The following is a 13,148-nucleotide window of genomic DNA, read 5'->3' on the forward strand; positions in this document are numbered from 1 at the left end:
TGATGCACCTTTGTTTATATGGGATGGTGAAGATTTGATAACATTCAGGCCAAGAATGAAGAAACACCAACCAGAGAAAAATATTGCCAATCCAAATACCTCTTCGTTCTTTGTTGAAATTCGCGGACGAAAACTCACGGGCTTCCTGTTCTCATCCACCTCATAATCCTCCTCATTCATCCATTCATTGAAAACATCAGTGTCCAAAATCCATTTCACATGAACCTACAACCACATTAAAGGGTGAATATGTACATAAATTATACATCACTAGAGTTTTTAAAGTATTCAAAATGAAAGTAGTTGACTTATTATTTTCAAAGCCTCAACTGCATAAAAATTTTAAACCATTAGACTATTAATGAAAACATGAGTGGCAACTTAACCTTATTTCTTATTTTTAACCCAGGTGTTTTACTGAGTGGCAAAAAAGCACAGACTGAGGTTTTCATAAACAAAAATGTTAAATCTGGTATGATGTACTCTAAGATATTTAAGGCATGTGTCATGCTGAGCTGACAAGACATCACACTGTGAAAGGATTCCCCATCTCACCCCACACACCCACTGCCTCACATTTCGTCTTTTTGGGTGTAGGAACATGTACATCTACTCTTAGCAAATCGCAGCTATTTGTCTACAGTCACCATGTTTCACATTAGATCCTCAGATGTAATTCATCCCATTGCTGCAAGTTGGTACCCTCCGATCAACCACTCCTATTTCCCCTCCGCCCACCCCGTCCCTGGCAACCACTTTTGTACTGTTTCTAGTTTAACCTTTTAAAGAAAGATTCCACTTACAACAGATACCACACAGAATGTCTTTCTGTTTGCCTTATTTCACTAATTATGTCATCTTATCTTCTGAAAAATCAATGATAAAACATGCGACAGCCAGAGGCCAAAGCCGGTCATTGCTGTAGGCACGAAGGCGCCTGCCCCTAGGTCTATGCATCCCACACTGTTCTAAGGAACAGGAAGAAGACATTCACATAGACCGACGAGCCGGCCCAGCTGGGTCGCACGGTGCGCCATGGAGACCCGGCCGCAGCGCAGGCAGGGCTGAAGTTAGATCAGATCCAGGGTTTTCCCAGTCTCTTCCATGGCCACTTTGATTGCTTTTTTGTTAATGTTTCTAAGAAAGAACCAGCAAATGAAGGGTTCTCTGGATCATGTGCAGCTGTAGATACAGATATTTACACCACAGACCTTGTCTATATAATCCTCCTCGTTACACAACAGTATTTCTCAAGGGGAGCACAACTGGAATTTGGGACAACACAACACTTCCCTGGGTGGGACTGCTGTTCACATCTCAAGCTGTGGTGTGTGTGTGCCCATATGTGTGTGCGCCGCAGTTAACATGTTCCCAGTCAAGAACTATTAACATATTATCCTGAGAGCAATGAGAACAGCAGCTGCAACTACAAAGCCCCCAGAGGTAAACCCAAGATGCACCCAGCACACTGCAATGTGGGCTTCCTCACGAAAGCACTCTCCCACTCTAAGGAAGGGTTACTAAACTGGTGGGTCAGGATAATGCCTGAATGACATCCATCTGACTGCATGCCTCTTCTCTCCCCAAAACTAGAGTTGGAACAGTCACATACATCCATAAAGTGAACACGCTGTCAAAGAGAGCAAACCTTAAACAATGTGCCCTGAAGACTCTTGAATGTGCACATTATGAGAAGGGGGTGTGAACAAAGCACAGCAGAAACCTGAAGTTTAATAATAGAAAGATCTATGTAAAGTTATGGCTATGGTAAAGAAAATGGTAAGTTGACTCAGTGATGTTTTAGAAAATATGTCTCAGCATTTGAAAACATAATAGTGTTTTCCAAAATGTTGAAAACCGTACATATTATAAGAGCAGAGCTGAATATCCACATTGAACATTCCTTACTACCAGAAAAACCTTGACAGAAATCTCAAGAAAATGTTAGGGAAGTTTATATAGCTAACAATTATTTGTGCAAGATACCTGCTGAACACCTTACACATAATATGATCTCGTTCCTCCTCCTGGGCCGCACAGGTGTTAATCCACCAGCTGTCCAAATCAGCAAACTGGGGCACAGAGTGTCAGCTGGCAGCCCAGGTACTCACCTAACTAGAGGCACTGAGCTCTGTCTCAACTCTTGAACCACCATGTTCTATTATCTTTCCCATGAAACACCTTAGTGTCACAGTTAACGTAACAGGCAACATGGGCTCAGGCACAGCTACCAACTTCTTAGAGCATGGCTTCCTTGCTAATAAATTAACACCATGATAACCCTGCTATCAACCCCAGTCCTAAACTTCTGACACTATGATCTTCAAGATACTGTTTCTAAAATTCCTTTGGTATTATTTTACAATGTTACTGTATTCCTTTAATAAACATTTTTTTCCAAGTAACAACTTACTCTGGTTGACGGGACAATGTAGGACACGCCCTGACTGCATACACACGTATCTGCTTGAGACCCTCAGGCCTTCGTGGAGGCTGAGTGATTCCAACATCAGACGACACAGCCCACACTTTTTTCAAGTTTTCAATGAGAGAATGGTTAGGCTATAACTCCCTAGATTACAGTAAAGGTAGTTTAAAAATTTTTGCTGTTTTTAAATTTTTTAGATCACTGTAGGTAATAGGGCAATATATATAATGAGGGAATTGGTAAACTTTTTCTTAGAGGTCAGAGGATAAAAATTTTTAGGCTTATAAACCATAAATATCTGTCCCAACTATTCAACTTTGCTGCTATAGTGTAAAAGCAATCAGACAATAAAAAGAGGCAAGCTATTAGGAAAACATTTTTAATACAACTGCTAACTGTTACAATGCAGAATATCTAAAGAACACCTACCAAAAAAAAAAAAAAAGACAATGCAATGGAAAAAAAAAAATGAAAACAAGCACTTTTATAGAGGAGACAAAAAGGTAAAAAAATTCATGAAAAGATGATAAAGCTACTTAAGCAATGAAAAATACAAGTGTAAACCATAATGAAAAAGCACTATATATCCAATAGATTGGCAAATATTACAAACTCAGAAAATACCAAGCATTGGCCATTTATTTTTCAATGTAAATAGTGCATATAAATTGTAATGGTATTTAAATTTCAAGGGATGCATTAAGAAAAAGTATTTAAATATGATAGATTCCATACTCACCAACATCTAAATTTCTAACAAAAAATTTTCTATGTCCACTGAATGTATAAAGGAGTAGTTTTTAATTTTGCTTTCTTGGGAGATACATGATCAACAAAGTTTGAAAACCACTTGACTTAGCCATTTGTAATTGCTTTTATTGCTGATGGGGCAATTTTTAGCTGTATTTTTTTTTAAAGCCATTCTTTTTTCCAAAAAAATAAGACAAAACAAGTGCTATTGGTTGCCTCATTCCAATAAATTATACATAGGAATCATAGGGAGAAATGTACAAGTCACAAAAATGTCACTCAGGGACATTTCTCATCACGGCCCTCTTACAGTACTCTCTATATAAAGTACAACTTTATATAGAAAAACAAAAGGAATAGGTAAAAAAAAAAAATCTCTAGTCTACATAAAAAGTGGAAAACTCTTAACTCTGGCCTTTCTTTGTTAGAAACATATTTAGCATTTCCTGAAATAGATTTCTTTTAGCATCAGGAACACTACTGAGTATTTTAGGAATATCTGTAAAGTAAGATAATACTTTTGTAACAGAAATGTTATAAAATCAAGACAAAAATTATTGTTTTTGAATTTATAAACCATAAAGGTGTATGGGGACACATGAACCAGCATACATTTTTTATGAAGCACATTAGAATTCTACATATTCAAAATATAAGCTCAAATCAACTTAGAAAAGATAGAGGAAACATAAAAACAAAATAAAATGAAAGAAAGAAACCCAACTATGCCACAAATTCAAGATAACCTTGCTGATGGGAGTGCCCACAAACACATCTTGCACTCTTAGTATTTGTTGTTGTGCTACAGGCAATGCAATTCTGAAACTAAACTGAATACAGTAACAGCCTGAGTCAACATGCCATGCTGGGAGCCAGGTTCTTACTCTAGAAGAGACACAAACATGGAACAGAATAGGCAAACAGGACGCAGCGGGGATGGATTAGAACTGGACCCACCTACATGGCCTTCCTGTTTCTGAAATATGTACAGCTGGCCCCTGAACAACACAAGGGTTAGGGGAGCAGACTCCGTGTAGCCAAAAATTTGCACATAGCTATCTTTTTTTGATATCATTAACATACAATCACATGAGCAACATTATGGTTACTAGACTCCCCTATTATCAAGTCCCCACCACCATACCCCATTACAGTCACTGTCCATCAGTGTAGTAAGATGCTACAGAATCACTACTTGTCTTCTCTGTTATACTGCAATCCCCGTGCCCTCCTCCCACATAATAATCATAATGCTCCCTTTTCCCCCTTATCCCTCCCTTCCCACCCATCCTCCCCACTCCATTTCCCTTTGGTAATTATTAGCCCATTCTTGGGTTCTGAGAGTCTACTGATGTTTCGTTCCTTCAGTGTTTTCTTTGCTCTTTGCTCCACAGATGAGTGAAATCATTTGGTGCTTGTCTTTCTCCACCTGGCTTATTTCACTGAGCATAATAGCCTCCAGCTCCATCCATGTTGTGGGAAATGGTAGGATTTGTTTTCTTCTTATGGCTGAGTAATATTCCATTGTGTATATGTACCACCTCTTCTTTATCCATTCATCTACTGATGGACACTTAGGGTGCTTCCATTTCATGGCTATTGTAAATAGTGCTGGGATAAACATAGGGGTGTATCTGTCTTTTTCAAATTGGGCTGCTGCATTCTTAGGGTAAATTCCTACAGGTGGAATTCCTGGGTCAAATGGTATTTCTATTTTTAAGTTTTTTGAGGAACCTTCATACTGCCTTCCACAATGGTTGAACTAATTTACATTTCCACCAGCAGTGTAGGAGGGTTCCCTTTTTTCCCACATCCTTGCCAACATTTGTTGTTTGTCTTTTGGATGTTGGCCATCCTAACTGGTGTGAGGTGGTATCTCATTGTGGTTTTAATTTGCATTTCTCTGATGATTAGCTATGTGTAGCATCTTTTCATGTGCCTGTTGGCCATCTGAATTTCTTCTTTGGAGAACTATCTATTCAGCTCCTCTGCCCATTTTTTATGTGGCTTATTTGCCATTTGTTGAGGTGTGTGAGCTCTTTACATAATTTGTATGATGTCAACTCCTTATCGGATCTGTCATTTATGAATATATTCTCCCATACTGTAGGATGTCTTTTTGTTCTACTGATGGTGTCCTTTGCTGTACAGAAGCTTTTCAGCTGGATATAGTCCCATCTGTTCATTTTTGCTTTTGTTTTCCTTGCCCAGGGAGATATGTTCATGAAGAAGTCGCTCGTGTTTATGTCCAAGAGATTTTTGCCTATGTTTTTTTCTAAGAGTTTTATGGTTTTATAACTTACATTCAGGTCTTTGATCCATTTTGAGTTTGCTTTTGTGTATGGGGTTAAATAATAATCCAGTTTCATTCTCCTACATGTAGCTGTCCAGTTTTGCTAACACCAGCTGTTGAAGAGGCTGTCATTTCTCCATTGTATATCCATGGCTCCTTTATTGTAGGTTAATTGACCATATATATGCTTGGGTTTATATCTGGGCTCTCTAGTCTGTTCCATTGTTCTATGAGTCTGTTCTTGTGCCAGTACCAAATTGTCTTGATTACTGTGGCTTTGTAGTAGAGCTTGAAGTCAGGAAGCGTAATTCTCCCCATTTTATTCTTCCTACTCAGGATTACTTTGGGTATTCGGGTTCTTCTGTGGTTCCATATGAATTTTAGAACTATTTGTCCCAGTTTATCAAAGAATGCTGTAGGTATTTTGATAGGGATTGCACTGAATATGTAGATTGCTTTAAGCAGGGTGGCCATTTTGACAATATTAATTCTTCCTCGCCAATAGCATGGGATGAGTTTCCATTTGTTAGTGTCCTCTTGAATTTCTCTTAAGAGTGTCTTATAGTTTTCAGAGTATAGGTCTTTCACTTCCTTGGTTAGGTTTATTCCTAGGTCTTTTATTCTTTTTGATGCAATTGTGAATGGAATTGTTTTCCTGAGTTCCCTTTCTGCTAGTTCATCGTTAGTATATAGGAACGCAACAGATTTCTGTGTATTAATTTTGTATTCCGCAACTTTGCTGAATTCAGATATTCAGCAAAGGAGGAATCTAGTAGTTTTGGAGTGGATTCTTTAGGGTTGCACATAGCTTTTGACTCCCCTAAAACGTAGCTACTAATAGCCTACTGGTGACCAGAATCCTTACTGATTCACACAGTTGATTAACACAAATTTTGTATGTTATATGTAATGTACATGGTACATACAACAAAGTAAGCTACAGAAAAGAAAATGTTTTTTAGACTGTCACAACTCTCCAAAATTTTTTCCCATTTATTGAAAAGAAGTCCAAGCATAAGCGGACATGCACGCTTCAAATCTGTGTTAATACTGAGTCTACTGTATGTTATGTGTAAATGAATATATGTTAGTTTTGTGTTTATAGATACATAACAGCTACATTTTGTATTTCTCTGGACAGAAAGGACCTAGAAGCAAAGATAATTCAGCAGCAATGACCATACATACCTATATCCACATCCTGGTCTCTAATACCTTTTCCTCCCCAAAGGAAATGAGCTCCTCAGAGAAATAGCTGATCCTAGGTATGAGGATTGGAAGGCACAAGAAGAGCCTGGAACATTCAGCTATTTCCTAAAGGAGGTGCTCAAAAATGATGAGTGTACATCACAAGGCACAAGCCAGCTTGAAAGGGCGCCTTTTGGCCAAATATGATTTCAGTACCAAACAGTTAAGTAATGAATTACTGGTCTGTGAAAAACTGGAGCTTCATTGAATCCATCCATACTGACAACAGATAAATGAGTAAGTAAGTAAATATGAGGGGAAAAGGGCACTTGCTTATAGCAGAACTCCGAATACCAACTGGTAAATGTGGAGGGAGGGTTAGAGTGCAAAATTATCACTGCACGTCATCAAAGAGAAGACTGGTTCAGGCAAGAATTCTAAGTGGATGCTAAATCTGGGCAATGGAGGAAGATTCTGATGAGAAGCAGGATGTGGGCACGCTCTAAAAAAACTCCCACAGACTGATCATAACTTGCAAACAGGGCGGAAAGTTAACTCTACAGTGGAGCCATTAAAGAATACCTTAACAGGCGACAGACATCACCAAGGAGGGGCAGACAGGCAAGGCACAGCCCCAATGCAATGCTGTTGAGATTCTGTAACTGAAAAAAGGCTATAAAAACCACTAGGCAGACCTGAAAGCGACCCAGAGACTGCAGAGCAGACCCCTCCCACCTGAGGAACGAAAGGACCACACAGGGAAGGGCCAGAAAGCACAGCAGAGATGTTTTAATACAAAGGAAGAAACAGAATCCCTGACAAAATGGGCAGGCAGAGGAATTTGATCCAATTGAAACCACAAGACAAGGGGGGCTTGTGGTTTCCCCAGAAAGAGGGCTAATGAAACAGACATCATCAATCTTGATAAAAGACTTCAAAATAAAAGTAATAAACATGCTCATGGATTTATAAAAAAGTATTCAAGATCTCAGGGAGGACATCAACAAAGATAGAGAACCTGTAAGAGAGCCACTCAGTATCTGAAATGAAACATACAATGGAGGGACTTAAGAGTAGCCTAGAACATATAGACGACACGGTAGATGAAATAGAAATTAGAGAACAGGAAAACAATGAAGCTGAGGAACAGAGAAAAAGATCTCTACGAATGAGAGAATAGTAAGAGAGCTATGTGACCAATCCAAACAAAACAATATTTGCATAACAGGGGTACCAGAAAAAGAGAAAGACAAAGGGATAGAAAGTCTCTTTAATAACTGTTGAAAACTTCCCCAATCTGGCACTCACAAGTGCAGAGATCCCCCAACAAAGACCCCAGCAAGAAAACACCAAGGCATATAATTAAAATGGCAAAGATCAAGGATAAGCAGAGAGTGTTGAAAGCAGCCAATGAAGAGAAAAAAGATTATTTATCCCATCAGCCTATCAGCAGACTTCTCAACAGAAACTCTACAGGCCAGAAGGAAGTGGCATGATATAATTAATGTACTGAAACAGAAAGCCTCCAACCAAGAATCCTCTACACGGAAAGATTAGCATTTAAATTTTAAGAAGGGATTAAACAATTTCCAGATCAACAAAAGTTGAAGCAATTCGCCACCACTAAGCCAGCCCTACAGGATATGTTAAAGAGACTGCAGTAGATGGAAATGACTCTAAGGCTAAGTAACTTTCAGCAGTGGAAATAAACCCACAGTAAAGGTAGCAGACCAACTAATTACGTATGGGATTAAAACAAAACAAAAGAAGCAAAACCGACTAAACAAAAAATCAGTGAGGGGTTACACAGAAAGTGCAGATTATGACATCCAATACAAAAAATGTGGAGGAGGAGGAAGAGGAAGGAAAAAAAAGTACCTTCAGATTGTGCTTGATATATAGCAATCAGCAATTTAAGATAGACTATTACATAGTAAAGAAACTGTCCTTGAACTTTTGGTTGCCACAAACTAAAGCCTACAATAAATACACACACAACAAAATTAATAAATTTTAAAAAGAGAAATCCAATTACCACAGTAAAGAAAATCATCAATCACAGGAGAAGAATGTAAGAGAGGGCAACACATTCATTTTAGGAGATGTTAACACGCCGCTCACATCAACAGATTGACCAGACAAGATAAATAAGGAAACAGAGGCCCTTAATAATACATTAGATCAGAGGGACTTAACAGATATCTACAAAATACTCCACTCAAAAGCAGCAGTGTATACATTTTCCTCAAGTGTACATGAGACGTTCTCCAGAATATATCACATACTAGGCTACAAGAAAAGCCTCAAGAAGTTCAGAAAGACTGAAATTGTATCAAGCAGCTTTCTCAGACCACAATGGTATGAAACTAGAAATAAATTACACAAAGAAAACAAAAAGACTTACAAACACATGGAGGCTAAGCAACATGCTTTTAAGTAATCAATGGATCAATGAACAAATTAAAACAGAAATCAAGCAACACATGGAGACAAAGAAAACAAAAACACAACATCCCAAAATCTGTGGGATACGGCAAAGGCAGTTCTAAGAGGAAAGTACACAGCAATATGGGCTTACCTCAAGAAAAAAGAAAAATCCTAAATAAACTGTCTAAAATCACAATTAAAGAAACTAGAAAAAGAACAAATGAAACACAAATTCAGTAGAAGGAGGGACATAATAAAGATCAGAGTAGAAATAAATAAAATAGGGAAGAATAAAACAATAGGAAAAAAAATCAATGAAACCAGGAGCTGTTTCTTCAAGAAAACAAACAAAACAGATAATCCCCTAGGCCAGACTTATCAAGAAAAAAAGAAGAGTATAGACACATAAACAGCATCAGAAACGAAGAAGGAAAAATCAAAACAGGTATTGCAGAAATACAAAGAATTATCAGAGAATACTATAAAAAATTATATGCCAATAAATTGGACAACTTATAAGAAATGGACAACTTCCTAGAAAAATACAACCTTCCAAGACTGACCCAGGAAGAATTGGAAAATCTGAACAGACTAATTACTACCAGCAATGAAACTGAATTGGTAATCAAAAAACTCCCCCCAAATAAACTCTCCCAAAACCAACTTCCATATCCAGACAGCTTCACAGCCGAATCCTACCAAACACATAAAGAAGACCTAATACCCATCCTTCTTAAAGTATTCCAAAAAGTAAGAGAGAAGGGAATACTTCCAAACTCATTCTCCGAGGTCAGCATCACTCTAGTAACAAACCAGACAAAGACACCACAAAAAAAGAAAATTATTATAGACCAATATCCCTGACAAACATAGATGCAAAAATCCTCAACAAAGTATTAAGAAACTGAATCCAAAAATACATCAAAAAGATCATCATGACCAAGTGGGATTTATTCCAAGGATGCAAGGATATTACAGTATTTGTATACCAATCCATCAATATCATACACTACATTAACAAAAAAGATAAAAATCACATGATCATCTCAATAGATGCTGAAAAGGCCTTTGACAAAAATTCAACATCCATTCATGATGAAAACCCTCAATAATGTGGGTGTAGATGGTACGTAGCTCAACATAATAAAGGCATTATTAAAACAAACAAACCCCAAAACACTACCGAGTGAAGTGGCAAAATTGGAATAAGGACAAGAGATTAAAGTATTGTGTCAATGTTAAAAACACTGAATTTGGTAACTGTAGTGTTAATGTATGACAATTCCTTATTCTTAGAAAACACTTATATTGGAAGTAAAAGCCCAAGATATTTGTGTCTTTATTTCAAATGGTTCAGAAAAAATATATATATAAACACAGAGTAAAAATGATAAACCAAAAAGGGAGTAAAGTGTTAACAGGCAGGTGTGTTGGTAAGGGGTAAACAGGCATACCACATACTATTCTTATTTTTGCAACTTTTCTGTAAGTTTGGAATTACCTCCAAATAAAAAGGTTAAGAAGATTAATTTTTATTATCCTCATTTGGTATCCACAGCTCAAGGGCCAAGTCTTTCTGAAGGTCACATAACTAGAAACAGGATGAACCAGGTCTAAAATCTAATATTGTGATTCAATTTAAGTGCTCATTCTCCTACGTAAAACAGTTGATAAAATTCGTTGTAATTACCATGACTAACAGAAACGCCAATTCCACGTCTGAGATACAGAAATTAGAGTCTGAACATCTTTTTGTCCCAGAGAGTAGGAAGTACACATAAATGGATCAAATAATGCCCAAAGGTCAGAGGATTTCTCACTGGCCATATTCTGTACAATTCATACAATGAAGAATAGTAACAACATCATTGTTCCCGGAGTGCGTACGGATCCAAAGACTGGCTTAAGGGGAGAAGGGAAAGCTTATCCCTTCTGCAGAATGCCGACTGCAAGCACACAGAGGCAGGCAGAATCAGAGAAGCAGGACTCGTTCCCATCAGGCAGGGATTATTAATGGACGAGCAAATGTTGTGATACAAACTTAATAAAGAATATTTGTATACTCAAACTATTTCTCTGTAAGATATATTTTAATTTCGATGAGAAGAACAGTAATGTTTCCGTGGGAAAGCCAGACAGTACCTCAGCACAGGGTGCACTGCCTACCAGCCGTGGGCAGCTGACACGTGCCTTCCCGCGGAGGGCACCGAGGCCGGGGATTGGCTGGGTAGGACAGCCCACACGTGCAGTTGAGCACACCTGCGCAAACATCACTCAAGCATCAGTCCAGAGACACTTTTAGACAAACTGGCCTGCACTTTTCAAGACTGACAGTGTTACAAAGAAAAAGAAAACCTGAGGGCTCCTAACACAGATGAGACAGACCCAGAAGCTAAACGGCTTCCAAGTTCCTGGTTAATGAAGACAGAGACCTGGATGCTAAACGAACCATGACCCCAAACTGTAATTCGGATGAGGAAAAACTTTGTATGACACTACATCATTGGGACAGTTGGTGAAAATGGAACATGAGCCTGTATCAGGTAATAATATTGTTTCAATTAATTTCCTGAACTAATCAACGATAGGGGACTCTGGAAAAAAGAGTATAAAGTAGCACTTTGTTTTGTATTATTCTTGCAAATTTCAAAATTATTTCCCCATTAAAAGTTAAGAAATAAAAAGTGGCTACAAGGACTCTTACCAGTGTGAACGAGTGCAGTCAGTCTGAGCAGTAACAAAGGCTGGGTGGGCCCTGCCTCCGGCCTCCCACTGACTCCATGGATGATGGCCGACCCCACTCCCCACGCTCCCCTCTTAACAGTCACAAACCACAGCTTAACTTGGCTTGGGCTCTCAAACATCACTCTCACATTTCATCGAAGGCCTCGATAATGAGGTCTTCATGGTCACGGGCATCTCTTAGCAGGATGACAAGAGTGGAAGACCACCATTCTCTAGATCCTCAGAACACTGTTGTGGAGAACAAGTGAGGAGAGATACTAAGTTACGTAAGAGCAAGGGTTTCTGTAAAAGATCTTTCACCTTCCATGGCTTTTCCGGAATTGGTGGATCTTCAATTTCTGCATCAACATCATTACTATGGACCCAGGTATCATAGCTATACAGGAAACAAAAAAAGGAAGAACAAATTAGAGCTCAAATTCATTCACTATAAAGACTTTTGTCGAAAGGTAAAGACATTTTAGAGTTACCATTAGGATCCAGTAATAACAATTAATCAGAGTTTGTATCTACCGCTCGGACAAGCAACCTCTTCTGTAGTGTCTATGATAAGCTTCACTTACTAACCCCATGTTCAGGCCTCGGTCAGTCCTCAGAATTTTAATGAGACAATCACCGTCTCTTAAAGTATCCCCCTGCCTGGACTCCCAGACAGCACTGCCATCTGGCATCCTTTGTAGTCACCAGCCTCTCCAGGTCCCTGCCAGCGTCCCTTCCCGTCCCAAGCTTTGTCAGTGTTAAAGGCTGAGGCCCCAGTCTCTGGCTGTTGTTGGTCTCATGCAGCTCTATGGCTTCGAGGAAATGCTGACGACCTTCTCTCAATTCTGGGCTCATGGATCCAACTGCCAATTCCATGTCTCATCTCACACCCGACGAGCCTCTCAAAGCTAACACACTCAGAATTCAACATACAACGCCATCCTGACACCAACCATATGCTCTGTCCAATCGTTTCCATCTCAGTAAATGCCAACTCCACCTTTTCCAGGTGTTTTGGCCAAAATCCCTAGGGACATCCTTACATCCCTCTCAGTCACTTCCTATGTTCAAAACAGCAAGAACTCCTAACAGTCCCACCTCCAAATGTGCCCAGAATCTATCTCCTTCTCACTTCTGCCCAAAGTCCCCCCCAAGAATCCACTTTTCAAAAAACCACCAGAGGGGCCCGTTGAAAACTAAGTCAGTTCAATTACCCGACTCCTTGCAACACTCCAATGATTCCCCCCTAACTCAGAGTGAAAGTTGCAATCCTTACTGCGGCTTCCAAGGCCCCACGGTCTGGTTCCCACTGCCACTCTGATGCTACAGCGAGGACTC

General features: G+C 39.0%; 1 protein-coding gene across 9 annotated transcripts in view; it reads right to left on the reverse strand.

The window, feature by feature from the left end:
- SMARCC1 (SWI/SNF related BAF chromatin remodeling complex subunit C1) overlaps positions 1-13,148 on the reverse strand; it is a 170,607-nt gene that overhangs the window by 79,991 nt on the left and 77,468 nt on the right. For all 9 annotated transcript variants that reach the window (XM_073230539.1, XM_073230538.1, XM_073230535.1 and 6 more), the window contains 2 exons: positions 12,132-12,207; positions 100-225 (listed from right to left, as the gene is read on the reverse strand). In XM_073230539.1, coding sequence (XP_073086640.1) covers positions 100-225; positions 12,132-12,207 — 202 coding nt within the window. The remainder of the gene's footprint in view (positions 1-99; positions 226-12,131; positions 12,208-13,148) is intronic.

Source organism: Manis javanica, chromosome 3, assembly GCF_040802235.1.
Source record: "Manis javanica isolate MJ-LG chromosome 3, MJ_LKY, whole genome shotgun sequence".
Taxonomy (NCBI): Eukaryota; Metazoa; Chordata; class Mammalia; order Pholidota; family Manidae; genus Manis; species Manis javanica.